Source organism: Protopterus annectens, chromosome 13.part0 (genome assembly GCF_019279795.1).
Source record: "Protopterus annectens isolate FY-2018-M chromosome 13.part0, PAN1.0, whole genome shotgun sequence".
In the NCBI taxonomy this organism is placed as follows: domain Eukaryota; kingdom Metazoa; phylum Chordata; order Ceratodontiformes; family Protopteridae; genus Protopterus; species Protopterus annectens.
This window is the reverse complement of record NC_056747.1, coordinates 856,523,621-856,551,195: the sequence shown is the minus strand read 5'-3', so window position 1 is coordinate 856,551,195 and position 27,575 is coordinate 856,523,621. Positions and strand designations below refer to the sequence as shown.

Here is a 27,575-nt window from a genome sequence, read left to right as displayed (position 1 = left end):
ATTGAGTAGACATAGCACTCTATAGCCATGGGGACTACCCAGCAGGAGGTTTAATGGTGGAGGAGACCTTTTGCCAGCCATTGTGTTGCAAGTAGATCAGATGGTTCTCTTTTATTTTGTAGAAAACAAGAAGACCATAACACCCATTGATTCCTTCAGCTACTACAACAGAGGCTCACTATTGAGTTCTGCCTTCCCAGCACTAAAGCAGATTTATCTGTTCCATCAGTGTGCACTTACGCTGCTGGTATAAAAGGCCCGTGTTCTTTTGGCTAAGGATTTTGTAGGCTTCAGATAACCAAAATAGCTGTTTTTCCACCTTTATTTCTGACATGGAAGTACACGGGTGACCTCCAATCCATCCCCAACAATGAGAATTTCAATCTTTTTATAGTGTACAAAATAATTAAAATGCTTACCATCAAGTATTGTCTTCCAATCCTCACTCCACAGCATTGGTGTTGTGCTGTAACTCTTCAGGACACAAGTCTTCTCAGTGTGATTCACCCCACATCTATGCATTTTCTGAGATTCATGGTAGGTGAGCACACCTTCCAGTTCTGTGGCTGTTCTGTGTGTGATACGTCTTTGCCAAGTGTTTAGCTCTTATAGTGGCTACTTTGGGGAGGGAATAAGTACATTTGATCTGTTTGATGGATGGTTAGCTGTTTGTGCTTCCATCAAGTAGGCCCTGGTGAGCAACCTGGAAGAAGTTACAAGTCTTGTAGAAGCTGTGTTCACAGCCATCATGGAAAAGTATCATCTGACGCCTTCTCAGAAAGTAATGTTTCTGAGCTTCGTGTTCTGCCTGTGGGAGATGATGGCTCTTTGTCTTTCCAGAGAGTGGTACGTTACTTGGGACTAAATAGCTGTCATTCTGAACATGATGTCAGTCTCATCCCACCTAGTCCAAAAAGTCCTGTATCAAATTATAGTTTCCATACTGGCTGCTTTGGTGGGTCACTCTACACATGCTCAAAATGCAGCTGTCCAAAACTTGCATTGGGGGTTTTGTATTGGAGGCTCGCTCTTTAGAAGCACCCTGTATTCACCCACCCATTGTGTAGTTGATTATGACTGAAGTATCCCTTATGAGTGAGGGAGCAGTCATAATGCTTGTGTAGATCTAGGGAAGTCATCTCAAAAAGGCAAGCTGCACATCAGTGTCTTAGAGCTCACTGTGGAGCACCTTACTTCCAGGCCTTTCAACATATCATGCTTCTGGCACAAATTCTTTAACAGGTGGCACTTAATTGCCAAGTGCTTTTCTCAAGGGTAACAGGATCACAATGTGTTGCATAGACAAACCGGGGTGGTGCAAATCCTCGAGGAAACTAAGCAACATCCCATTTTGAGGAGTTTACCCACCTTGTTACAGATGGTGCAATCCTAAAGCATATTTATATTTGTTGTGGGGGCAAAGCCACCACAAAGCCATGGCAAGAATATACTTAAACGTAGTGATTCTCCATTTCTGAAAAAAATCTGCAGGAGCCAAACGAAAAAGCAGGATTTCAGTGTAAGGACAAATCCAGACAAACAAGAGGGACAACATTTTGTACTCTGTATAGCAAGACTCTGAAGTAGTGGACCCTGGCATTTTAGTGGAACTGTTTCTGGAGCCAGGCATCTTCTAAAGCTGTCTGTTGTAATACTGGGGTTACTGCATGCCCTTGGTCATTAAGTGCAATCTTTAGGAGGAGGCCAACAACATTTTCTTAGACTGCAGTGTTCCACAAATAGACTTATTTCCATAAGTAACAAACTTAAAGCTTTTAGCCTTCTGCAGTCTGGGGCCAGAATGTGATGAACTCTTTTAAGATGCGCTATTCTTGTTTGGAGCAGGATGTTCATTTATATTTGTCTCCCTTTCCACTCATTCATAAGGTTCTTGTGAAACATAGAAGAGACCATTCCAAATTAATGATCATATTGCCTTTCTAATCTCAATGGATCTGATTCATCCTGCTGCAAGCTGTCCCCACCCCAGTTACTTCTAAGTGCAGTCTCATTTTCCTAACAAGAGGACCCTTTCTGTATTTTGACCACTTCTCTTTATGCCTGATGACTGTCTCATGAATTCATAACAATTAACTCTATTATTCCCTTTCACAAGGTTCTCTTGCAGCTGGAAGGCAAACTAGTAGTACCAGTTATGCAGCAGAGCATTAAAGGGTTGTGCTCTGGGGAGCCCTCAAGGGACTGGATCCCTTTTCCTTGCCTCTTTGCCAGAGTTTCAGAATTCCTCCTTTCCCTTTCAGTGGGAAACCTTAAATACTGCTGTTTCAGGGTGCATCTGTCAGCTCTCTGAGTTTTCCATGAAAAAGAAAGTTGGGCATTCCTTGGCCTATTCTGAATTGTCAAGGACTTTTTTCAGGGAACATCCCAGTCACACGTAACTGTAACTTTAGCTATATTCTGCAGACTTTAACTTCCCCGCAACACACATGCACACACACTTTGACACTGTGATTTTCATGGACATTAAAATATCGTCCTGGAAAAATCTCTTCCTATTGATTATTTACATCAGTCAGAACAATTTCCAAACTTCAGGCTTCTTCTTAAGGAAACCTTGCTGTTTACAAGTTCAGAGTTTCTGTTTATCACCGACTCTAATTTTGTTCCCAAATTGGCTCTTAATGTCTCTCTGAATCAGAATTTTCATCCCCTGGTCCATTTCCTAGAGTGCTCTAATTGAGGCAAGAGTCAATTTAATATCCTGGATGTTAGAAAAGCAACCAGGCATTACTTTGCCTCTACAGCTGCATTTTTGACAGACTAAGCAAATATTTATATTTTATATTTATATTGCCTAAGGCAGACAAGGGAAGCCAGTGGTTAGACTATATCTTCTTTGTTGTCCTTTTGTACCCCTTTCTGCTCTTCCAGCAGGGAAACTTCTCTTTCAGAGTTAGTTAAATCCCACTCTGCCATAGTTGCAGCTGCATTTACTACTTGTTTCTGTAAAAGAACTGTGTGGTCACTGCTTCATCCACCCACACACACTGGTGTCAGTCATTGCAAGTGGCAACAAGCTTTGATAAGCCCGTCTCAAGGCCTGCCAGGCTGATTGTCTGAGATTATTGCTGCTTGGAACTTGTTTACAGTGTGATAGCCTGTAGCAGATAGGTTGTTAGATATATTTATATACCATAACTCCAGATTTTCTAGGGCATCCCAACCAGCAGTTCATCTTTCCACCTAGTGGAAGATTATATTTGGTATTTCTTTAACCCTACCAACTCCTGCCAAGTTTTTCTCCTCTTTCCTAGCTTTCCGAGAACAAAATAAAAGAAAATAACAGAGGTGTTCCCAAAGGGTCTTTCCAACAGCAGCTACACTGGGCACTAAGAGGTTTCTTCTATGAAAAAAGAACTGCTTTGCAACGTGTTTTGCTAATAACTCTCTTCATAGGCAGCAGATATTCATGTGTTGAACTATTGCCCAAAATTCTCTAGATTGTTATGGCAGATATCTACATAGCAGTCTTTATGTTCTTGCTTGCTAGAATCCAGTGATGTAGAACTATAGGTCTTGGATTCAGCTCATCAGTAAGTCATGCTGACTTTGTGCCTGGCTCCTGAACACCTAGATTTTACCAGCTTTGAAGTCTCATGGGATGTATCAATCCCTTCTAGCGGCCAGAAGTATTTCTACAGGAGCTACAGTGGTCTCCAAAATCAAAGTAATTTATTTGGATTCCTGGCAGCAGAGGCATCCTTTCCAATACCATTCAGCCAGTCATTTATTTGGATTCCTGGCAGCAGAGGCATCTTTTCCAATACCATTCAGCTAGTCTGTGAGTGTGCTTAACACTGCTTTCTGATTCAGAACTGCACTGCCATTTTGAAAATGTATATCCATATTTATTTTATTTATTTATTTTACATTTGTTGACCGGGCTAGTCTAACTGGATACATGTCCATTTTCAGTAGAGGCTTTGGGAGAAAAGCTCCAGGAAAACATACAAAAAATTAATAAGCTTTACAAAGTAAGAAGCAACAATTGTTACATAAACATTATAACAAAATAACAAAAATTAATTAAATCAAAAAAAAAATTTTTTTTTTCAATAGTTGTACATAGTTATACTACTCAAAGTAAACAATAACAATAATATACATATAAAGATAGATTTGTATGCAGAACATAGTATATAGAGGTATTGTAGGGAAGATTGTAGTGGATGTAGGCTGAAAATAAGAGTAAAGGAAAAAAGTTAGTCAGGGTTGGTACAGGAGCATAACCAGTGGTTATTGAGAAATAGTTTTAGATTCCTTTTAAAAAGTGGGAGTGAGGTCTGAGATGTAAGGTCACGTGGTAGTTGATTCCATACTTTTCTGACAGAGTTAGAGAACAAGGAGTCACCTGCTGAGTTTTTTGATTTGGTAGTATTAATCAACGTTTTGTTTGAGGAGAGTAGGTTCTTGAGGTATAGGAGTGCTGCTAGGTTGATACAGGGTTTTATGGGCTATTGTAATTTGGTGAAATTGAAGCTGGTTAAGAAATTCTAACCACCCTAGTTGTTTTAGATTCAGACAGTGATGAGTTCTAAAAGGAGAGCTGGTAGCAAATCTAGCAATATTATTATATGATATAGCTAGTTTGTTGAGGTTGTTTTTAGAGAGGTTGGTGTATATGGGAGAAGCATAGAGTAGGGTTGAGATTAAGTGAGTTCTGGCTATAGCGGTCCTAGCTTCTGGTGTAAAAAAGGGTTTGATTCTGTAGAGGGATCCTAGTTTTCTGTTAACTAATTTTATAGTGGTATTTATGTGAGTATCAAAGTTTAGGTTATTGTCAATTGTAATTCCTAAGAGTTTGGTGGTTGGGTCAGGAGAAATAAGAGTACCATTATTAGATGTGAGAGTGAAATGTAGAAGGGTGGACTTTGGGGTTGGTGTGAAGAGCAAAAGTTTAGTTTTTTGGGGGTTGAGGAGGAGGCAGCGGTTAGAGAACCATTGTTCTACAGTGTTGAAAGCTTTTTGTGTGAGAGACTGAAGTTCGGCCTGGGAAGTGGCTGAACAGATTATAGTAGAGTCATCTGCATATTGGATGCAGGTGGAAAGTGGAATGGCTAAATGAAGGTCATTGATATAAATGGAGAACAGGAGTGGGCCTAGTATGGAGCCCTGTGGAACACCTAGTGAGATAGGAAGGTTTATTTTGCCAGAATACAACCTGTTGTCTGTTTTCAAAGTAAGATGGAAACCAATTCATAGATAGAGGGTCAAGTGAAAGGGACTTCAGTATGTGTAGAAGGAGTTGGTGATTAACCATGTTGAAAGCTTTAGAAAATCAACAAAGACTGCAGAGGAAAGAATATTTTTGTTGCGGTTGTTGTTGATGCAGTTTGTGAAGGATAGGGCAGTGGTGGTACTGTGGAAAGGTCGGAAACCATGTTGACAGTTAGGTAGTAGGTTGTGATGGAGAAGGCGGTTAAGTAGCTGTTTGTGAATGCACTTCTCCATTATTTTTGCAAGTGGGGAGAGTAGAGCTATGGGGCGAAAGTTGGAAAAGTCATTGGAGTTCCCACCTTTATGTAGTGGGATGATATGAGAAATTTTCCAGATAGATGGGATAGTACCTTCCTTTATGGTTCTATTTATCAGTATGGATATGGGATAAGCAATAGCTTTAGCTCCTTTTTGCAGGAATTCTGCTGGGAGTTTGTCAGCTGAGGAGGTGGTAGGTTTTAGCTTTTGGAGTAGGGAGCAGATGTAGCTTGTGGGTACTGGATCTAAATGGAATAATGGGGGTGGGATGGTAGTGGGAGTAGGCAGATTAGAGGTATTGGGGGATAAATGGTTTGCAAGCGTTTGGACAGTATCAGTGAAGAAAGAATTGAAGGCATTGGCTGTTTGTATTGGATTTTTAGGGTTGGAGCCTAGAGGGTTAGGGGTGATGGTTTTGCCTGGGTATAGAAGTTTGTTAATACTAGTCCAAAATTTTTGTAGTTCCTTGAGGGAGGATTGTTGTAGTTGGAGATAGTAGTTCTTTTTGTCTAGTAGGATGGCTTTTTTTTGTATTATTTCTATGTTGCCTAAAGGTTTGGTGATCTGTAGGATTCTTAGTAGTACGCCATTTTGCCCGGGATTTGTTTCTGCGAAGCATTAGTTGCCTAGTATTATTTGAGAGCCAAGGGGCTGGTTTAGTTTTATTTCTAATAGAGCGTGTTGGGGCATGGTGGTCTAGGATCGTTAAGAAAGTGGAGTTAAAGTATTCAACTGCTTTATTTATAGGGAGAGATTTTAAAGGTGTCCAGTTGCATTGTTTAAGTTCTGTTTGGAGCAGCTCGGGGTTAAAGTGTTTTTTGGAGCATACTGTTCTGATAGTGTTAGGGATAGTTAGGCTGGTTTTATGTCTGATAATATATATTAGTGAATGGTCACTTAGGTCATCTGGAAGGGTTCCTGTAGTATAAGTTTGATGAGAACTATTAGTGAGTATGCAATCCAAGGTACTTTCTTTATTAAGTCTATTTATTCTGGTTGGGGAGTTTATAGCTTGCGAGAAACCATAAAGGTTAATAAGTGTGGTGGGGTTAGTGCTGCTACATGAATTCCAATCTATATTAAAGTCTCCTAGTGCTATGGTTTCTTGAGGGAGGTTAGAAGAAAGACAATTTAGGATGTATTTGAGTATACTATTGTTATTTCCTGGGGGAAGATAGGCGCAGATGATGTTTATGGCTTTGTGTATGTTAAGCTGGAATTTAGAGATAATAATTTCGGCATTATTGTCTAAAGGTATGTTAAGATTTACGGTGCTAACTTGTAGTTCTGCTTTGTAGTGAATTGCTACTCCTCTACATTTTTTGATTGTGCAGTCTAGTTGAATGATGCTATATCCTGGGGGGGTGATTTCATTGTCTTTTATTGTGGTTTTAGCCATGTTTCTGATAAACAGAGGATGTCAAACTGGTGGACATCTAGAAGGGCATGAACTTGAGCTATTTTATTACAGATAATGCGTATATTAAGATGAGCAATAGAGAGTGAATTGGAAGGTTTGGTCGGTGGTTGGGGGCTACAGTTTCTAGTGGTATGGGTAAAGTTTGGGCCAGGGTTAGGATGAATGTCCCCGTCTATTAAGGAGTGAAGTAATGTAAAATGCTTAGGTTGGAGAGGCTTACAATAGTAGTCGAACAGTTTTTTAGTTTTTAGGTTGCTATATTTGATGTGAACTAGTCGATGATATTTAGCTAGTAAGTAGCTGAGTTTGCAAGTGAAATTTAGAACGTTTGGAGATATGGCTAGTACTGGCGTTAAAGTGTGTTTGGAAGGGAAGAGGAGGGTAGAGTAGAGGGGTTGTTCATAGGAGGTTAAGAGGTAGGTTGTGGTTAGAGCAGGTAGGAGTGAGACCAATATTAATAGTTGTGATTGGTATGGCATGATTGAGAAGAACTTAATATAGATGGTGAGGTGGGAATTTAAAGTTGAGATAGGTTTTATAGGTAGATTAGGATGTGTGCCAGTAGGTGTTGTATATTACCAAAGGGGATGAGAGATAAAGTATCAGGGGGTGTGTTTAAGAGATTGAGGCTGGTTGTGGTAAAGATGAGATTAGAGTGATTGAAGTAGGTGTACAGGGGGTGTGTCTATAGAGGAATAAATGTAGGACCACTGGGGGTGGGTGGGAATTAGGGGCAGGGTAGGGGAGCAGATTGAGCCCAAAGGGCGAACGGAGCGGGTAGTGACAAGAGAGTGTACTATTGAGGATGACAATCTGTAAAGTGGATGAATTCTGCAGGTAGGTCTGAAAGTGAGAGAATGTAGAAGTAAGTTAAGAGGCTAGTAAGAGGAAAGTATGGATGTCAGAGAGGTAGAATAAGGTTAAAAGTACCCTATAACAAGGGTGAGAAAGGTAAAAGAGTAAGTCTGTGAAGAGTAAAAGCTGAAAACAGGGTTGGGGAGGTATAGTAAAGAAAATAGGTGTAGGAATTGATATGCAGAAAGCTTATGGTAAGGCGCCACCTAGTGGCCAGTCACTTAATTGCAGCAAACTGTTCACATACAAGGGTATCAGGCTACAGGCTATGGGCTAATATGTCCATACTGGATATTCAAATTCATGTCCTGGATTACAGTCTTGTTCATTTGTGAGCTAACCAGACCTTCCTAAGGCAGTTTTTCTCCCCTTGAAACCCCTAATCAGTGTTCAGTATTGGTTTGGAATTCAAGGTTTGTTTAGAGCAGCTCGCCCTATCTCATTTAGAAACAGAAATAATTTAACTTATGTGCTACTCCTTCTGTCTTGGAAAACTTAAGGCACTTTGGTGTGGGGTATATTATTTTAATGTACATATTTCAGTGTTTTCCTAAGATGGTGTTTACACTTTTTATTCCAGAAACAAGACTGCTTGCAAGTTCAGAGAGAGGAATCTTGGTTAAACAGCTTTTAACATGACAAGTATCCTTAAATATTATTTATTATATAAAATCAGAGTCTCTCTTTCTCTCTCCTTTACCTCAGCATGAGTCTGACAGTTTATAAACCGTAACTTTTCAGTTGTTACACAATTCTTTGCTATCTGTTGTATCAGATACAGCAAAGCACACACTGGTCAGTTGAAGGCTTATGTCTCAAAAGGCACATATGCTCTATACCATGCCTTAAGTTAGTAGTGACAAAAGTATGTGCATATGGTTAAGGACAAGCTATGCTTTCACTAGCCGAGACTTTGCTTCTAGTGTGTATGCTGACTTTGGCAAGGCTGTCCTGTGGACTGGCTGTTTTACATTTAGGGTCCCCAATATTTCAGACAATCAATGGGATCCTTTTCCCTCAAGTTTATTAATGTTGGTTACATTTTTTAATGTCATGTCTGCATGGATGAGCTCCTTTCTTTAGCTGCAGATGCAATACTTTTTTGCAGTAAAAATCTCTTACTTCTGCTTGGGGCTCAGACTTTTCATATGAATACTCAATGAGCAAGATACTCCTGAAAGAAGCATGTATGAAAACAGTACTGTGACAGCAGGATTTCAAGTAACTATCGTTAAGCAGCTCTGCTTTCCATTCAACAACCCCCTTGACTTCCTTAGAAAACTAGCTACCACACTTGGCTACCCAGTACATCTGATGGCTTTTGTCTTCTTTCATCCATCCAGGGTTCTTCCTGTGTATTGCCATTTTTTGAGACCACTGCTTTTGAGTCTGGTGAGAATGATCTGCTGCATTTGTATGTCTGCCCACTCATTTACACTACTAGTGATACAGGTAGTCATGTTACTGATGATAAAACTTCAGACAACAACTAGACAGTGTCACTAGAAAAGCTTAACTGCATGCTTGCAGCTGACTGAAATCCCTTAATATGGTAGTGGATGACCACAAAATCCATAAAGATCTTTGCTGGCTACTTGGTGAAGAGTTTTAGTTTCTGACTAGTTCCAGGCTGTAGCAGTGGCTGGGATGCAGGAGAAGCCAGGAGGGGATTGAGGGGAGAGAACAGCCTATGTCAGATTACCAGTGTTGAAGGTGGTGTTGACAGAACTTCACCTGTGAGGAGAGTGGTTGTGAAGCACTTTTATATGGGACTCTAGGAGTGAGAGCACCACACTATAACCTGGGTTATGGGTCTATGATATACATACTCATGATAGGCTCAACTTTCTGATTAGATGGGGAGATATTTGGTGCATGTAGTACAAATCGCTATGACTACTGTGGATGATGTCTCACCAGGGATAGGTTTGTCTTCCCTTGCTTGCTAGCTTTGGTGTGTGATTTCTGCATGGGTAGATATCAGGTAACCCTCATCCAGGAAAATCAGTCATTCTTGCTTGGGAGGGGAGGGTCACAGAACACAAGCTATGAATCAGAATATTTCACTTGCCAAAATATGTGATACATTAATAAAAAAAAAACACAAACTCCAATGTTCTGAAAATATAATTGTATCTGTCCATTTTAAAGACTGAAAGGCAGTGCTGTTACAAGTAAGAAAGTTTTCCTTATATTTCATACCTCTCTAGGATGTGCTAGAGTGGAAGAGCTCCCGCACTTTCTTCTACTGGCGTTTGCGACGGCTTCTTCTGGAGGACACTGTCAAGAGGAAGATTCATGAAGCTAATCCTGAGCTTACTGATGGTCAGATACAGGCCATGCTGCGACGCTGGTATGTTGAGGCAGAGGGAACCGTAAAGGTAAGATGTGAGAAAAAAATTAACACATTCAAATATTTTTACATGGTGTTACAATTATGAAAGAAAGGTTGTCTGTATTTCTGAAAAAAGAATATCCTAATAAAATTTTGTATTACAGAAATCACAACTTGGAGAGCGAGTCTAAAATTTGAAAAACTTCAAATGATAAAACAGTTTTATTTAAGTGACTGTACATTGTTAGACCATTGAAGTGTCTTTGTGTTCCTAAGTCATACTACACAGTAAATAACAGTTATTGCACAACAAAGGGTATTCTTCATCACTCAACTAAACTAAGACTTGATGTTTTGTCAAAATCGTGGCTACAACCTTTGAATTTTAAAATCCTTGTCTTGGGTCCTAGAAGAAAAAATAGTAAACATCATGGATTCATTAAGCACTATTATGCTCCTAGGCATCATCATTTTGTATGAGTAATCACTTGCCCTTTGAATGGACCTTGGTATGCAGGACCTTATCCTGGCATCCAGTGTGCACAAGATATTGAAACCCTTCCTGGACAGGGCAACAGTTTAACTCAGATACCCACTACATGCACTCCTTTGGTCAGTTTGGGAACACCAGCTTATCTGCAGCATGTCTTGGTGAGGTGGGAGGAAACCAGCTTATCTGGTATAAAGCCACACAACATGGCATGCATGCAGACTCTGTGCAGAAGGCACCCCAGCTAAGAACTGAACCTGAGAACCTCTTGATCTGAGCTGGCAATGCTACTTTCTGCACCACTGCACCTTTTTACAAAAAGAAAAAAAAAACCTGCGTGCATTGATTTAAATGAAAGTGAGTCAGTTATTAAAGTCTAACTCTTTGAAGGTCATTTCTTTTCAAAACGTGCACTGACAGCAGTTCCTTTACTAGGAAAATTGCAGAATCATTTGAAACCCTAACTGAAGTAAAAACAAAGCATTTTGTGTTTGTGTGCAGGTATGCAGACATACACACGTGTGTATATATATATATATATATATATATATATATATATATATATATATATATTTATATATATAAAATTTCTCTATATAGCTGCACACACGCACACGTATATAATACACACATACGTACGTGCACACATGTACAGTGTGTGTGTGCATGTATATATATATATATATATATATATATATATATATATATATATATATATATATACACACACGTGTGCGTGTGTTATGTGTGTCTGTAATAATCTTCTGCTTTATTTATTGCAGGAGTGACTGTTTTATGATTGCCATGTGTTTGAATGATGTGTTTGTACTCAAAATAAGTATTCTCCAAGCTCCCAGCCTTCTGGATAAGGAGCAATTGTGTAGAAGGAATAAGAAAGTTGTTTTTCAGTGTGTGTTAATAACAGCTCTTGCTCCAAGGTGTAGTAACCACAGACTGAGAATTAGAAAATTAGTGAGTTGTGGGGAGAAAACATTTCATTTCTCTTTATTGTATGGTGTGTTTGCCTGAAAATTGTACAGGGTTGTGTAAAATGCATGTTTTGAGGGTTCATATGCTCATTCTGCTCATTTCCTAGAATTTATCCAGGCAGTTACAAAGCAAGGTGTTTAATGAAACCATGTGTGTGGCTTTTGTACACATATATATAAATATTGTTCTCTGTGATATTATTGAATGGTAATATGAGTGAATGTCAGAATAGCAAGACTAAAAGCTTGAACACTCAAAATATTGAAGAGAAGGGACTTTGTATTGTGCAAGATTGCAGCACAGTGGGAATTGTGTATTGCTCCTTTGCCCACTGTGATGCAGTTTTGGAGGTAGTGTATATAATTAGCAGTGGGTGTGAGGGTGCAGAGGGTCTTGCCCCCACTGCAAAAAATAGGTACTTTGTGTCTTTTTTTGTCTTGATTTTTTTGAATATTTGAGCTTTTTTGCTCTGTATTCTCGACTGCGGTGGTGGTGCTGCGGTAGCGTTGTCGCCTCTCAGTAAAACATTGTCCTGTTCTATTCTCAGCTAGAGCGTCTTCTGTGTGGAGACATGCGTGAATGGGCATACCTTCGTTGAAGGTTGTGCGTCAGGGCTGGCAACTCGGCACTTAAAAAATCTACTGCCAATCATTAGTGGACCGGAGTTCCACTGTGGCGACCCCTAACCGGGAAAAGCCGAAAGACGCAACAATTCTAACGTTCACTTATATGAGCACTCAGTAATATGACAGGGACCCATATAAATACACACACACACACACACACACACACACACACACACACACACACAAAAACAATGCTTTTGTTGAATACCAGGTATATTAAAATAGTGATTTGTACTAGAGAAATGATGGATAACAGTGAGGATTAGAAAGTTTATCCATTTCTTTACTGTTGTTTAGTCTCAGAAGTTGTATATATATATATATATATATATATATATATATATATATATATATATATATATATATATATATATATATATAAAATAAAGGTTGTGGGGGGTACAGGGGATTGTTTTACTTACACAGACTATATGTAGATGGCTAGGCACAAATTTACACCAGGATTGTCATGTACAGCCTTGCTCGCTTTGGGAAGTAAGCACTAGTAAATGCTTGAAAACAAAGTCAGAAACTTTTAAGTGTATCTTCTTAAAGGTGTGCATAACTAGGCATCTTATGGTCCTTGTGACTGCTTTCCTAGTATTGCTTTTGTATAGTGATCTGAGTGACCACAGTTAGCAGTGCAGACGCGTAGGCAGAGATATAGTGATGTTCAGGAGACAGATGATCTTGCTTGATTTAACGTTCAGTGTATACAGAAGGCAAACTCAAACCTTCTATAGGCTATCAGAAAGTCTGCTTCCTCTCAGTATTAGATCAGACACCCTTAAACCCATCCAGTAATCTAAACTCTTAAAATACACTTAGTGTTCCTTTTTCCTGACAATCAGAGTTAGACCATTCCCCCATGTTCCAGATCTACAATGAAAAGTACTCCTTTTTAAAGACATTTTATACTTGCGTACTTCAACAGATAGTTTGTGTTCCTAGTCTGTCATTGGTAAATTTTAAATTCTACTCCAAGTTTACTGCATTATTGTCATTATTTATAAGTGAGTATCAAGTCCCCCCTCCAACTTTTTCACTTATTCACTATCAAAGATGTCAGTTGAGGCACAATATTCAATAATCAGTCATAGCACTGATTTAAAAAGTGGGATTAGTATGTATTTTTCTCTGCTAGTAACAGTGTGCAACGTATCTTTAATAACACTATAGCATTTCCTAATATCCAACAAATTTATTTCAAAAAGCAAATTTTTATCTATCCTGATTCCCCAGATTTCTATGCTATTACCTCCCTCCAGAATTATATTGTTTATATTGTATGAATAGCATGCATTATTATCCCCAGACTGTATCACCTTGAATGTTTTTTTTTTTTTTGCATTAAATTCCATATTTTTAGTCTTAGACCAAGTACTCAGATTATCCAGAGATCACTGCAGACAGTGTTGATCCTTTAAATTTGCAACTATCAACCTAACCTTCATGACTTATGGGAACTTGCTAATCCATATGTAATTTACCAAAGGAAATCTGACATAAAGATGGTGCTCCTCTTTTTGTCCCAGTCATTATGCACCTGCACATTAAATGGAATTCCTGACTGTTTCTCCTGGAAAATGTCTTTTTCCAATTTATTTTATATATTTTCAGTGTTTGGCAAAATGTCTAACTCCATGTTGTATTATTTAAATGACCTTTGTATAACGCTGTACAAATTTGCTTCTCTTGTTTTTTTTTGTTTTTTTTTTTATAACAATGTTTCAGGGCTTTTCTCCCCGGGCCTCGACTGTAAATGGACCTGGTCCAGTTGGAATTTCCCAGTTAACAAATGTAAAATAAAAAATAAATAAAATAAAATAAAACAGAATGGAGCCTAATACCGACTAAAACAGTTTAGTCCATGAGGACCAGTGGCTATGTGGCTCTGTATAGTTTTAGTGGCCCTAGCCATTTCATTAGCAGTTATCAGTAGGTAAGATTCCAAATAAATTAAGTCTCCTCCATCTTGTAAACATCCAATTTATTGTTCCTACTATTTAGCAATTCTACAAATATATTGAACAGAGATCTAGGTTCATTAATAAAAACATAATTTACAGCAATGTTAATATTAAACTGGGAAACATTGTAATAATTTCTTTAATGTGCATAAAGAACCTTTTTATTACCAACTATTTTCGACAGGTTTAGACTTGTATCCTCTCCCTTTTAGTCTTAACAACTTCCTGTAATTAATTCCAGCTTCAAAATATCTAATATTACTAACTTTATTACGACTTCTTTTATATTGCAGAGGATATATATGTTTTTTTACTGTTTTCAAGCTTTCTAGTCTGACTCAAACATTTATAGTCTTTCTATTGTATACAACCATTTCAAACAGTCCCAAAATCCATACAACAAAAGGAAGGAAAAAAACAATGAATACGAGCTCTACTTTTCACCAAACGCAATTTAATGCCACAATAAAATTCTCTTAGCACCTCGGCCACAAATAGCCTTTACAGAGTAAAAATCTCAGCTACTAAAAATCTCACATTTATACTTTGACTTGATTACAATGACTTCAATTAACCAATTGCATACAAATTACTAAAATCCAATTCATATTGTGTTTAAAGTAAAAACACCATTAAATAAAACTTTGCCAATTACATTCCTTATTCAACCCATTGGGTTGCAAAGTATTATATTTAATAATAAAAATAGCTTCCTTTCTCCTTATTTATTTATTATTAATTGTTCTAATTATTATATTATTATAATTATTAATTATTTATTCTAAAATTTATGATAGTAGAGGAGCCAGGGTTCCAAAATCGTACAGGAAGAAAATTATACTAAATAAAAACAATGAAGTTACAACTAATAATTTTTTGTTCTTTGTCTCCAAATATACTGTTTTTTCAGATAAACTCAATGAATTAGTTAGAGGGTATTGGAAACAAGTGAAAAAAGAGGTCCCTTCATTGTTTCAAATTGAACTAAGAATTTCTTATCAGAGGGGACGGAACTTGAAAGATTTTTTAGTTCATAGTAAATATTTCAAACCGAAGGAAAAAAATCTTAAGAAATATGATAGGAATAGGAACTTTTCCTTGTGGAAAGTGTTCCATTTGCCAGTATATCACAGCTAGAGTGGATAAAATAGAAGGTACGTATACCTGTACAAGCAAGGGGGTAATTTATGCCATAAGTTGTTTATGTAATAAATATTACATAGGGGAAACCAAGAGAAGTCTTGGTGAAAGAATAATGGAACATGTTAGAGATGTTAGGAAAAATAAGGTTATTAGTCCTGTAGCAGAACACTTTAATAGGGTACATAAGGGGGAAGTAGAAAGTTTGAAAGTAACAGTTTTAGAACAAGTGTCACATCAGTATGGAAATGTTGAAACAAAGGTTAAGGAGAAAGGAAGCTATTTTTATTATTAAATGTAATACTTTGCAACCCAATGGGTTGAATAAGGAATGTAATTGGCAAAGTTGTATTTAATGGTGTTTTTACTTTAAACACAATATGAATTGGATTTTAGTAATTTGTATGTAATTGGTTAATTGAAGGCATTGTAATCAAGTCAAAGTATAAATGTGAGATTTTTAGTAGCTGACATTTTTACTCTGTAAAGGCTATTTGTGGCCGAGGCGCTAAGAGAATTTTATTGTGGCATTAAATTGCGTTTGGTGAAAAGTAGAGCTGGTATTCATTGGTTTTTTCCTTCCTTTTGTTGTATGGATTTATAGTCTTTCTGTCTTCCACGAACAACAGGGATATACTTTTCTACCAGATTACCAATGTACTGACAGAAAATGTCCCTAGATTCTGACATAACTTTCTTACACATCACATGTGTGCATGTTTTTATGCTTCTTTGTGCACAAGAACTTAATGCATTTGAATTCTTGTCGCACCAATATCATGTTACACATTACTGATGTACCATGAAAGTCATGGTACAGTTCCACTCATCTTGTGCCATACTTCATAATGAAATGTAAGTTATAGTAGTAACAAGGAAGGCATACACTTTTGTAATGATGAAAAGACTATTTGTGTATAATTCAGAAGAGAAAGGGGATAATTTAGGATTACATTGAATGGCTGTGGCTAGACAGTAATATCAGGGAGTGTGTACTTATTGGTTGATTGAGTTATGGTGTAGGGGGGGGCACAAGGGATGCACACTGTAGATCATTTACACTTGACCATTGACGGGAATAGTTGCATAACTACAGTGGCTGATCTAAGTGGGCTGCAAATGCAAGGGTCTTCCAACCAAAAATTGTGTCCTCTGCTTTCTTTCACTAATGACTGAAATACTGTGAAAATGAAAGGTATTAAGGTTAGAAAAAAGGGACAATCAGTGCTGTTAGCTAATGGTTTGAACTTTCAAAATAAGCTGAGCTTGCTCAAGAAGTAAGAAGAGGAGGCAATCTCTGATGGCAAAAGGGAGGCCTGAGCCAGTGCAGATAGTGAGTGAAATGTCTACGTTTCAGAACACACGGTCTTCAGAAGGGAAGGGAAAGGCTGTGGAGGAGAGGTCAGATAGCATCGTATATGTTATTAATGGGATTGCATGTCTGGTGGACAAAGGAATATACTGTAGAGAAGAGAGAGGCTAGAGCAGCTGTGACTGACAGTGACAGAACATATGACAGGCTGCGGTTACAAATAGGCATTCAAGGACAGCAGGCTCATAGACTGCACCTTTTATCTGAAAACACAAAAGGTTTTTTGTAGAGGAGTCATAATTGCTGGAAAATGTAGACTTTAGTTGACCAAGGAACCAACATACTGGAAGCAAATAATTCGAGCTGGAAAGGTAATGGACTGCCTTCCCTCCCAGGGCTTGATCTCTGAGTACAGGCAAAGAGAAAGTGATAGGGGAATTTTAAATGAAAGACCTGCTCTGGTAGAATTTTTAGTTAAATCTAAAAAAGAAGCAGCTGTTAAAAAAATGGATAATTAGTAGGGCATATAAAATATTGCATTATAACTATAAGAATCAATCAGAGAAGGTTAGAAGAGATTGGAAAGAGAGACTAGAAAAGCAATTTACAAGAAAGCAATGGGACATATGTATGGCTGTCCAGAAGGTTTAGGATCTTTGCTTGGAAGTGTTTGCATAAGGATTTTTATACCCCAAGCAAACTTCAAATAATTTTTCCTCAGGTAGATAACAAATGTTGTAGGTGTGATGGAGAAAGAGGTAACTGGAAATATATGTTTTGGGAGCGTAATTAGTTGGCAGATTTTAAAAATTCCCTACAGCGTATTGTGTAACAAATATTGAGTGAGCAAATGGCTGTAAGTAAGGAAATTATTCTTTTGAGCTGGGATACAGGATCTGAATTGCCTACACATAGTGAGGCCTTGTTAAATTTAATGCTGTTGACTACCAGAAAAGCAATTACTCTAAAATAGAAATCTGTGTACACCAACTGTGTACGAGGTATTGAATATTATAAAAGAGATAAAAGAACTGGAAGAGGGTGTTTTAGAAAGGGGAAGGAGCACATTACATGGAAATTGTGGGAATGATACATGCAGAGTAATGTTCAGGAGGAGGAGTGAGGCTTAAGGAAAAGCAGGAATTCGACATTTTTTGTAATGTTGGACTTGGTAGCAAAGAAAATATATGTGATGTGTATTGTATTTAAATGGAAAAATATTAAAATGGTTTATTTTATTTTCTGTTAGAGTATGTTTGTCAGTGTCTTAAGTGATAATTTAATAAAGGTGTTTAAAAAAAGAGGTAGTTTTTGGCTTTAACTCTTCTTGAGGCTACACTTTGCAGTGTGGGGCCCTCGTGGTTCCATTTTTAGTCCCCTGTTGTTCACAATATGGGAAAAAAAGGTTGAGGATGTTATGTATGGATATATATATATATATATATATATATATATATATATATATATATATATATATATATATATACACACACACACACATCTCCACTGGTAGAAGGTTTCAGACAGAGCAGTATAAATTATCAGCATTGTGCAGCTGAAAACCCCTGTACCACTTCTTCAGTCAAGAACATGTGTTAGCCCTGAACCCTGGCAATTTTGGAAGATACGCGTAACGCATTTAAGTACTTTGCTTTACGAATCTATAGAAAAAACAGTTTTTACTGGTCAAGTTTAAAAACACATGAACTTTCTTCATAAAGCAATAGATGCTTTCTCTGGTGGTTACCTGAGAGGAAGCACCTGTTGCTTTGACATGAAAGTTTATCTGCTTTTATATTTAGTCAATTAAAACAGTCTTATCCATGGATTCCTAGAGCTAAAGTACTTACTGACTTTCTGGACTATTGTATTATTGTTCTCTGGCTTGAATTTACCTGCTTGAGCTGTCTTTTTGCATTAACTTTAGGTGATAGCCTGGGTACATTCTTAATTGGCTGACAAGTAGCTGCTTTCAAGCTTATGCCATCAGAACCAAGGCTCTGAACATACTTTCATACTTTAGGACCTTTGTTTCTCCTGGTCTTTCCCCTGTGCTCACTTGTTACCATGAGATTTAATTACACCATCATTACTCCTGCTTTGTGAGATCTGCTCTGTCTGCCAGTCGCTCTAAGGTAAAAATTTACCAGTCTTGTACTGAGATATCTTGCCCAATATTCAATGGGACCCATCTGTATTAAGGGCCTACGGGTGTCCTACCAGCATTTGTGACCTCTCTGATAGGCTGACAAGGATCTGGTGTTAATTCCAGCATACTGTTTAGAATGTTATAGCTGAAATTCCTTCTTATGCTATGCGCAGTAGATTTGAACTTCACTACTTTGTCCTTTAAGATTTAAGCCAAAGCTGGAGCAATTTAAGAAGTCTCTTACAGTGTTACCTTTTTTTCCATAAAGCTTCTGCTAACTTGTTTCCATCTTTAACTGAATTAATTTAGTTACTTAATGTAGAACTGATTTGTTAGTTTATATGATCTTGTTTTTAGTGAAGAACTTATTTAGTACTTATACCTCATTCGAACACTTTATGAATTAACCAGAACAAAAACAAACTACCAAATATAATGAAGTGCTTTCATTCACAAATGTATAAAATGAACTTCATCAGACATTTTATACATTTGTGAATGAAAGCTTTTACTTTTATTAAATTTAATAATTCATTTTGATTCTGGTGTTTCTTTTTTATTATGGTTTTATTATTTTTAGAACCCGTGGCAGTGTTTGGTTTCACTTTATGAATTTATCGTTTAATGTTTTTGTATTTTTATGTTCAAATCATAATTATACATTTAATTATACTGATTGATTGCTTGATTGATTAATATGGTGGTAGATCTTTACAGCAACAAACAAGGAAATAATGTTCCCTTCTATTCTTTCAGTTTAATTTCTCCAAGTCTTTTGAGTTTCTAATACCAAGTCAGGAATGGACCCAATTCCTATGTCAGAGGAATACAGTTAGAGTTTGTGAAATTAGTATTGTTTCAGTTTTTGATGTTAGCCAAGAGTGCTGTTCTCAGCACCCGCAATATGCCCAGAATTATCTCCTCTTGTAATTCATACAGGGTTACATGTATTGGTGGCGTATCTAAGTACAACTGTAAATTTATTTTATTAGACCCATTGCTCATACTACTATTGGAACTGTATAAGTATGTTTCTTCCACATTGCTCTAATTTCTGCCTCAAAATCCTGATATTTTATAACTTTGTGTCTCTCTGTATGCAAGATATTGTGATCACTGGGTGAGGAAGTTTCAGTGATCAGTATTCCTTTGTCTTCTTCCTCTGGGAAGATGTGGTGTGATTATAGGCATGGGCTGTGAATTGCAGCTTTTTTGTTATGGCTGATAATATCCACAGTCTAAAAATTCCATGGCTTACAACTAAGGGACTGCTGAGATCTCTCTGGACATTTTACAAATGCTGGACACTGGAGCAGTATTTATTTCCCCACAGCTGGGGGTTGAGACCTTCTAAATTTCTTCAGGGCTTGGAGGATTTTGACTAGATATAATGTCCCCACATTTTCCACATTTGCCGATGGTCATAATTAATCGCTGGTCAAAGTAACCAAAGCTATTCAGCTGACTGCATTTTGGACTAGTGTGGTTCAGTTTGCTTCTGATTATTTCTCCCATTCAGTTCAACTAAGAGCAGTTTGCTGTTGTGGAATAAAGGTTTCCCAATACATCAAACTATAGTTTGCTAGGTATATGACTCATTTCTTGTTATCTACTGAGTTTAGGTATTATTTTGTATCAGTATATTAACAAACCATTAGCCTGTGGGCTGGCCTTAATTCTAGCAGAATGTTAATGCAGACAGATTATTTTAATATAAGTGCAAGCATGGAGCACTTGGGGAATGCTCACTCACGTCTACACAGCATACATTACACAACTGTCAAAGTACAGCTCTCCCACCCAGCCACCTGCTGAATGGGTTAAAGACTTCATGTGTTAGTGATCCAAGCCTATATGTATATAATTTCATAAGCAGTAATTTTGGCTAATTACTTTTGGATACAGCCTTCATCTCTATTTGTGTTGGTGCGGAAAACAGCTAGCAGGAAACTAAAACTCAAAATCCAATGTCTGTGTATTAGAAATGGATATTAGGTTACTTGCAGAAGTAAGATATCCCTTTTATTCAGCACAATATGTAAAGCTTCATTCCACACTTGAAAAGTAACATTATTTCATCATGAAATATCACTTTAAGAATCAGTAAGGACTGATGATATTTTGTACATTGGTTGCAATGAATGTGTTGGGGTTAAGATCTGTTGAGCATTGACTTTCTTGAAGTTTCTGGGACAAACAGTTGATGAAGTCCTTAGATGTGTGATACTCATATTAATTAGAATCCATTAAATATATAAAGTAGTTAGTGACTTGCAGTTACAGCCCCGTAATTGAAGGCTATAAACAGACTTGTGAACTATGTTTAAATTGCAGTTCTCCGTGTACTAGTACATAACGTATAACTTATCTGTACTGGTAAGTAACACCTGAAAATGCAGCCTGACTTGATTTTTCCCGGCTAAAAAAAATTAGACACATCATTTGTAGTTCTTTTATACTGTGGTGGTGGTGCTGCAGTAGCATTGTCGCCTCACAGTAAGACATCCTGTTCGATTCTCAGCTAGAGCATCTTCTTTGTGGAGACATGCGTGAATGGGCGTACCTTCGTTGAAGGTTGTGCATCAGGGCCGGCAACTCGGCACGTAAAAATCTACTGCCAATTATTAGCGGACCGGAGTTACGCTGTGGCGACCCCTAACTGGGAAAAGCCGAAAGACACAACATTTGTAGTTCTTTTATACTGCAGTGTGATATGCATGTTTTTTATCTGATTCATACACATACATTCAATAAAATGTAAATAATTAAAATATTAAATGCTGTTAGAATATGCTAATTAGCAGCCTGCACCTTTCCTCAGGAATCATCATTACTCATCCCTTTATTAAGCATCTAATCTTTACTGACATTTCCTGCAGTACCTGAGGATGTTAGCTTGATCACCATGATTTGTACAGTTTTAAGCCTTTACTGCTGTTATCAGATAACTTGTGTTCTTACCTTTTTATGAGCTGGAACTTGTGCTTACTGATCGCTGAATGGAAATATACTGTTAGTGTTAGTAAGCTTGCCTTGATTATTCTGTCTGGGATTTGCAAGTGTTCCCCAGCACAAAAAGAACATATCCTCTGGAGAAGGGCCAGCTTCCTAAGGTGGTGTGGAAACATCTTTAAAAGCAAGTGACTCTTTAGTTAATACATTACACCAATCAAGGCAGGCTATCTTAAGCTACAATTAATCTGTACCCTGGCATGTGTTGATAGGAAAGCATCATGCTGTTCTTTAATTAAAAGCAAACGGATTAAAAATGATTAATAAGAGTATTAAATATTCACCCAAACTACAAGCTTTGGGAATCCTGGACAAATCTAGCTTAATGCTAGCCTTGAAACTGAGGAGCATTTTCTTTTCAGCAGTCTTCTTAAGCCTATCTGTCATTTTCATTGGGATGGAAAAGTTCTCTCCATCCCCTCAATGAATATGCATGCATATATTAAGCCTTGTTGTTCATTAGCTGCTGTTTAAATTGTAGAAAAAAAAGAAACACTTTGTCATGGCCATACTTGCACTTTTTTTCTGCTTATGATTCTGTTTCTATTATATTAATTTTGTTGGGCATGGGTATTTACCTTGCCAGGTTAAGCACATACATATTGCCTTGGGGCTACAGCCGTATTACACCCTTGCTGTGTGTCAACATACATATTAAAAAAAAGAAAAATAATCACATACCTCCTACAGTGAGTTAAATAGAATGTCTTTGAACCTTCTTTATAAGTTTGACAAACACCTAGCTGAAATAGATAGTGAATAACTCATGTAGGGAGTGGAGAAAGGCACATGTTAATTTACCACTGTTTGATTTGAGTGCTGGAGCAGTGCAAGTTAATAATTATGAGATCAGAATCCATAAAGTAAATTTTAATCACTTAAAGAGTGTTAGCATCATTATATGCTGTGGCTGTGTAAACAGCATTTTTATGAAAAGGAGGAATATAACCGGCCTGGCAGGGAGTGTGTTCCAGTTTTATTGAGGCATGTCTTCAGTTCATTCCTTTCTATATCCGTGTTTTTGCCTAAAGCCACCAAATCACCATATTAATGGTATTGCTGTTAAGTCACTGCCTTACTTGGTAGAACAGCATGGAAGAATTGGCAGCAGACATCTGTTTCATTTGATAGGAAAAGTAATATCTTAGTCATTTTTAAGGATGTTGTCTGTACATATCTTAAAAACACACACAGAAAGTTAAATGTTAGAAATGTATAGCTCTTGGGTGCTTAGACGTTGATTTTAAAGTACCTAACTCAGTTATTAATAATGGTGACAGAGATTGTCTGGGTAAAATGTTAGCTGTGTATCTGATCTCAGAGAGTGGTGGCAAATGGTGTCTGTGGAGAGGAAGAGGTGTAATTAATGGAGTCCCACAGAGAATGGTGTTTGGATTAGTATTTCTTAAAAGCTATGTCAGTGACATTGAAGAGGGTCTGGAAGAGAAAGTAGTACATTGCTTTCTAGATCACTCTTTAAATGAGTAGATACAGAAAACAATGCAGTGAGAATGCATTAAAACTTGACAAAACCACAGATATGTTATAATGTATAGCAGCATAAGATTTAGTGCACAGAAACACAGAATAATACACTTTAGGAGGAGCATCTGCAGAAAGACTATTATGTTGGCGGGTAAAGTATTGTCAGCAAAAATGTGGGAAGAAACCTTGAGATATTTGTTAGACTCCTTAAATATCAATACGGTTATGAGAAACCCTTAAAAAAAATCTGTGCAAATCTTCAGATACGCAGAGGGCATGAACACTTGAAAAAAGAAAGACTGCAAGAACCATCATAAGTGTTGCCAATAATTCTTATTACTGCAAGTTTATGAAAGGCTTGAATGTCTTGAGAAGGGGGTCACCAGAATGGTGTACGATGTGCTGCACAACCCATGCAAGCTCGAGTTAATTTAAATTAATATGTTTATTTTTGAAGAGATTAGCGAGAAGGAAAATTGACAGAGACCTTCATATATCCTGACAGTCAATGGCACACAAACAAGGGAACACAACTGTCGCTCGTCCAGTCAGGATAAAACAGCTGAATAGTTATGGGTTTGGTTCAAACAACTTTACTATATACAAACACATCAGAATTAAGGCATAGTAATTTAAATTTAAATAAACTTATTAACAGACTGACTACTGCACTCATACATGTTAACACTCTGGCTGTTCTCTCAAAATGGCACTGCTGCCTGCACATGCTCACTATTTATATGCACGTGTCTACACTTAAAAATTCTTCTTAAAGTTACAACACATGCTCTGTTCTACATCCTCCCTGTTTGAGAAATAAGTCATACACTAAAATGACAGCATTCATTGATATGCAGTTGTACAGAAATGATCCTTTGACATGCAATTATACAGAACTAATGCTTTGACATGCAGTGATACAAAACTAAACACAAATAAAACAATCATGTCCAGATTGCTGTGTATTTTACACTAAGTCTTGAAATACGACCTGATCATGTAACATATAAATTAGAACTGGATCTAGCAACAGGGACTGTCTTTAAGGAATGTTCAACTTTAGGAACATCTGGGACATCATCAGGAACAGGAATAGGTACTGAAACATGTTTTTTAACAGAAACATTGGTCTGAGTTGCTCTGAGAACTAGAGTCTCTATCACAGGTACAATGCTGCAATATCGATTCAGACAGTGGAGGAAGATGCCTGCAGTTTCTCCTGTATTCTGTACTCTCAGATCCCACTAAGTGGGATCTAGGCTCAGCACATATACTTCTCACTTGGCCAATTTGATCAAAACCTTTCACCGTTTGCATCCTCACTGTCTCCTTTCAACGGATGAAGAAATCTGCTTGTTTTATCATAGTTTGACTTCTGCAAGGAATGCTTCTTAAATAGTTGGGCTTTGATTGCTCTGTTGTTTTTAGCATTAGGCACAAACAAACTAGAACTGATAGGCAAGGTTGTTTTGGTTTGCCTAGATAGAAGTATCTGAGCAGGTGAGCCAAGTCGGTTGTCATGGGGTATATTTCTGAGATTAAGTAAATTTAAGAAGATATCAGTATTGTCATGCTTTGACTTCTCTAGTAATTGCTTTGCAGTCTGTACTGCTAGTTCAGCCAGGCCATGTGACTGTGGGTATTCCGGACTGCTAGTAATATGGATAAAGTCACACTCTTTTACAAATTTCTGAAATAATTGACTGGTAAACTGGATACCATTGTCAGAAATAACTTTGTGTGGACTACCATGGACTGAGAAATTATGTTTCAACTTAGTAATAACAGTACTGCACATTAGGTTAGGTAGCAAACTGATCTCAAACCAGTTCGAATAAGAGACTACCAACACTAAGTAATGCTGATTGTTCCACTCAAATATGTCAGTGGCTACTGTTGACCAAGGTAGTTCAGGAATCTGGCTTAGCTGAAGTGGCTCTTTTTGCAAATGTGGTTTAGTACTAATGCATACTGAACAAGATGAAAATATTTTATCAGTGTCTTTTGACAAAGAAGGCCAAAATAGTAGTCCTCTCCCCCTTCTTTTGGTAGTTTTGGAACCTTGGTGGCCGCGATGCAAAATCTGAATGTATTCATGTTATAAGGAAGTAGGAACAATAACTTTAGGACCCTTGAAAATGAACCTTCCATCAGCATCTCCTCTCTGTAAGGAAAATAAGGTAGTAGTTCTGGCGGTACACAAGATTGCGTTGGTGGCCATCCAACACTGATGAAGTGGTTGAGCTCCTGCAAAATTGGATCAGTCTTTGTATGATCTCTTAGCTCATCAAGTCTCGTGGTAGAAAAAGTATGCACTTCCATGACATCGAAGTCAAAATTCTCTGCATTAAGCTGTTCTGTGGTATTCCTGGGCAGTCTGGATAAGTTGTCAGCCAGCTAAAGAAGTTTGCATTCTTTATAGACCATTTTGAAGTTGTATTTTTGTAATCTGAGCATCATTCTGTGTAGTTATGCTGGAGCTGTATGCATATTGTTCTTTAAAATAGTGACTAGAGGTTGATGATTAGTCTCGATCTGGATAGCTTGGCCATAAATATAATCATGGAACTTCAAACAGGCAAACACAATTGCCAAAAGTTCCTTCTTAATTTGAGAATACTGCATTTCAGTTTGGATAAGAGTTCTAGACCTATAGGCAACTGGTCTGCCCTTTTGAGGAATAACTGCACCAAGAACGAACTTTGAAGCATCATAGGAAAGAATTACAGGTTTGTGGATATCATAGTATCTCAGTGTAGGTGGATTGGCAGTTTGCTGTTTGAGGTTATGAAATGCTCTCTGGTGTTATTCCAGCCATGACCAGGCAACATTTTTGCATGTCATTTCTCTTAAAGGTGCTAATAACTCACTAAAGTCAGGTGTAAACTTGCCCAAATAGTTAACCGTACCAAGGAAACGCTGTAGGGCTTGTGCATTATGTGTAGCTGGCATCTCAAGAATGGCTGCTTGTTTGGAAGGGTCTGGTCGTAAGCCTGTACTGGTAAATAAATGACCTACATAAGTAACTTTTGGTAGCCTGAATTTACATTTCAGAGGATTGAGTTTCAAGTTCATTTCACACGCTGTGTCCAGAACTTTCCCAAGGTTTCTGTCATGGTTTGTTTCTCCATTACCTCCAGCTAGTAAATCATCCGCTATTATAGCAGACGAATTACTCGAAAAAATTTGCTCCATTGCATGCTGAAAGACTTCACTGGCAGAATTTATTCCAAAAGGCATTCTGAGAAACCTGTATCTACCAAATGGAGTACTGAATGTAGTCAGTAGTAGAAATTTCTGATCAAGAATTACTTGCCAAAATGAACTCTTTGCATCCAAGACAGAAACAAACAGTGGCACTTGGCATGAGGGCAGCAACATCCTCGACTGTACGCATAGGATGATGAGGTCTCTTTAATGCTTTGTTCAAGTTTCTTGGGTCAATGCATATTCTAATTTCATCTGAGCTTTTCTTATGAGCAACTATCAAAGAAGACACCCCCTCAGTTGGTTCTGTGACTGGACAAATCACACCTTGCTGCACCACCTTATCTAACTGGACCTTGACTTTGTCCTGCATAGCTATAGGAACTCTTCTCACTGGTCTGACCACTGGACTTACCTCTGGGTCTACTTTCATGGAGTACACAACTGGAAGTTTGCCTAGCTTGTCTTCGAAAACATCAACATACTATGAGAAAATAGTATCAGTGAAGCTGGAACTAGGACATGTGCTTACATGATGGGCTTCTTTGGTAAAAGGAAACAGTTTCATTCTTAAACTGTCTCTGAGACCTAATAATGACTGCAAAAGTCTTCTGACTACATAGAATTGCAAGCTTTAACTGTTCCCATTTGAATAGCATGAAAGCACTACTGAGCCTTTGGTTTTATTTTTTTCACCTCCATAAGCAACAAGCTTTGCACAATTAGCCAAATTAAGTTTTTCACCAGCTCTTACTCTAGCAAATGTTTCTGCTGTCATAACCTTACCTTTGAAGTAGTCTACTTTAAGCTCTGTGGGTTTACCATTGATCAGGACAGTACAAAATACTTTGTTCTTTGCCAACAAATCTACTGCATTAACCTTTTCTCTGACCACTGATACACCATCTATGTAGAAAGTAGGGTTGCAGCTTTCTACATGATCAACTTGCTTTTTTGAATGACCTTTCTTAATAACTGAATGAGGCTTGCTTGATTTACAAAACTTTTGAAAGTGGTTCCATTTTTACACTTGTGGCATTGCTGATCAAATGCTAAGCACTTCTCTCATTTAGTCTTATGATTGGCAC

The 27,575-nt window shown here is 37.6% G+C and overlaps 1 protein-coding gene across 6 annotated transcripts in view; it reads left to right on the top strand.

Moving 5' to 3' along the window:
• ACACA (acetyl-CoA carboxylase alpha) overlaps positions 1-27,575 on the top strand; it is a 2,143,878-nt gene that overhangs the window by 2,042,997 nt on the left and 73,306 nt on the right. For all 6 annotated transcript variants that reach the window (XM_044054575.1, XM_044054578.1, XM_044054576.1 and 3 more), the window contains one exon: positions 9,982-10,152. In XM_044054575.1, coding sequence (XP_043910510.1) covers positions 9,982-10,152 — 171 coding nt within the window. The remainder of the gene's footprint in view (positions 1-9,981; positions 10,153-27,575) is intronic.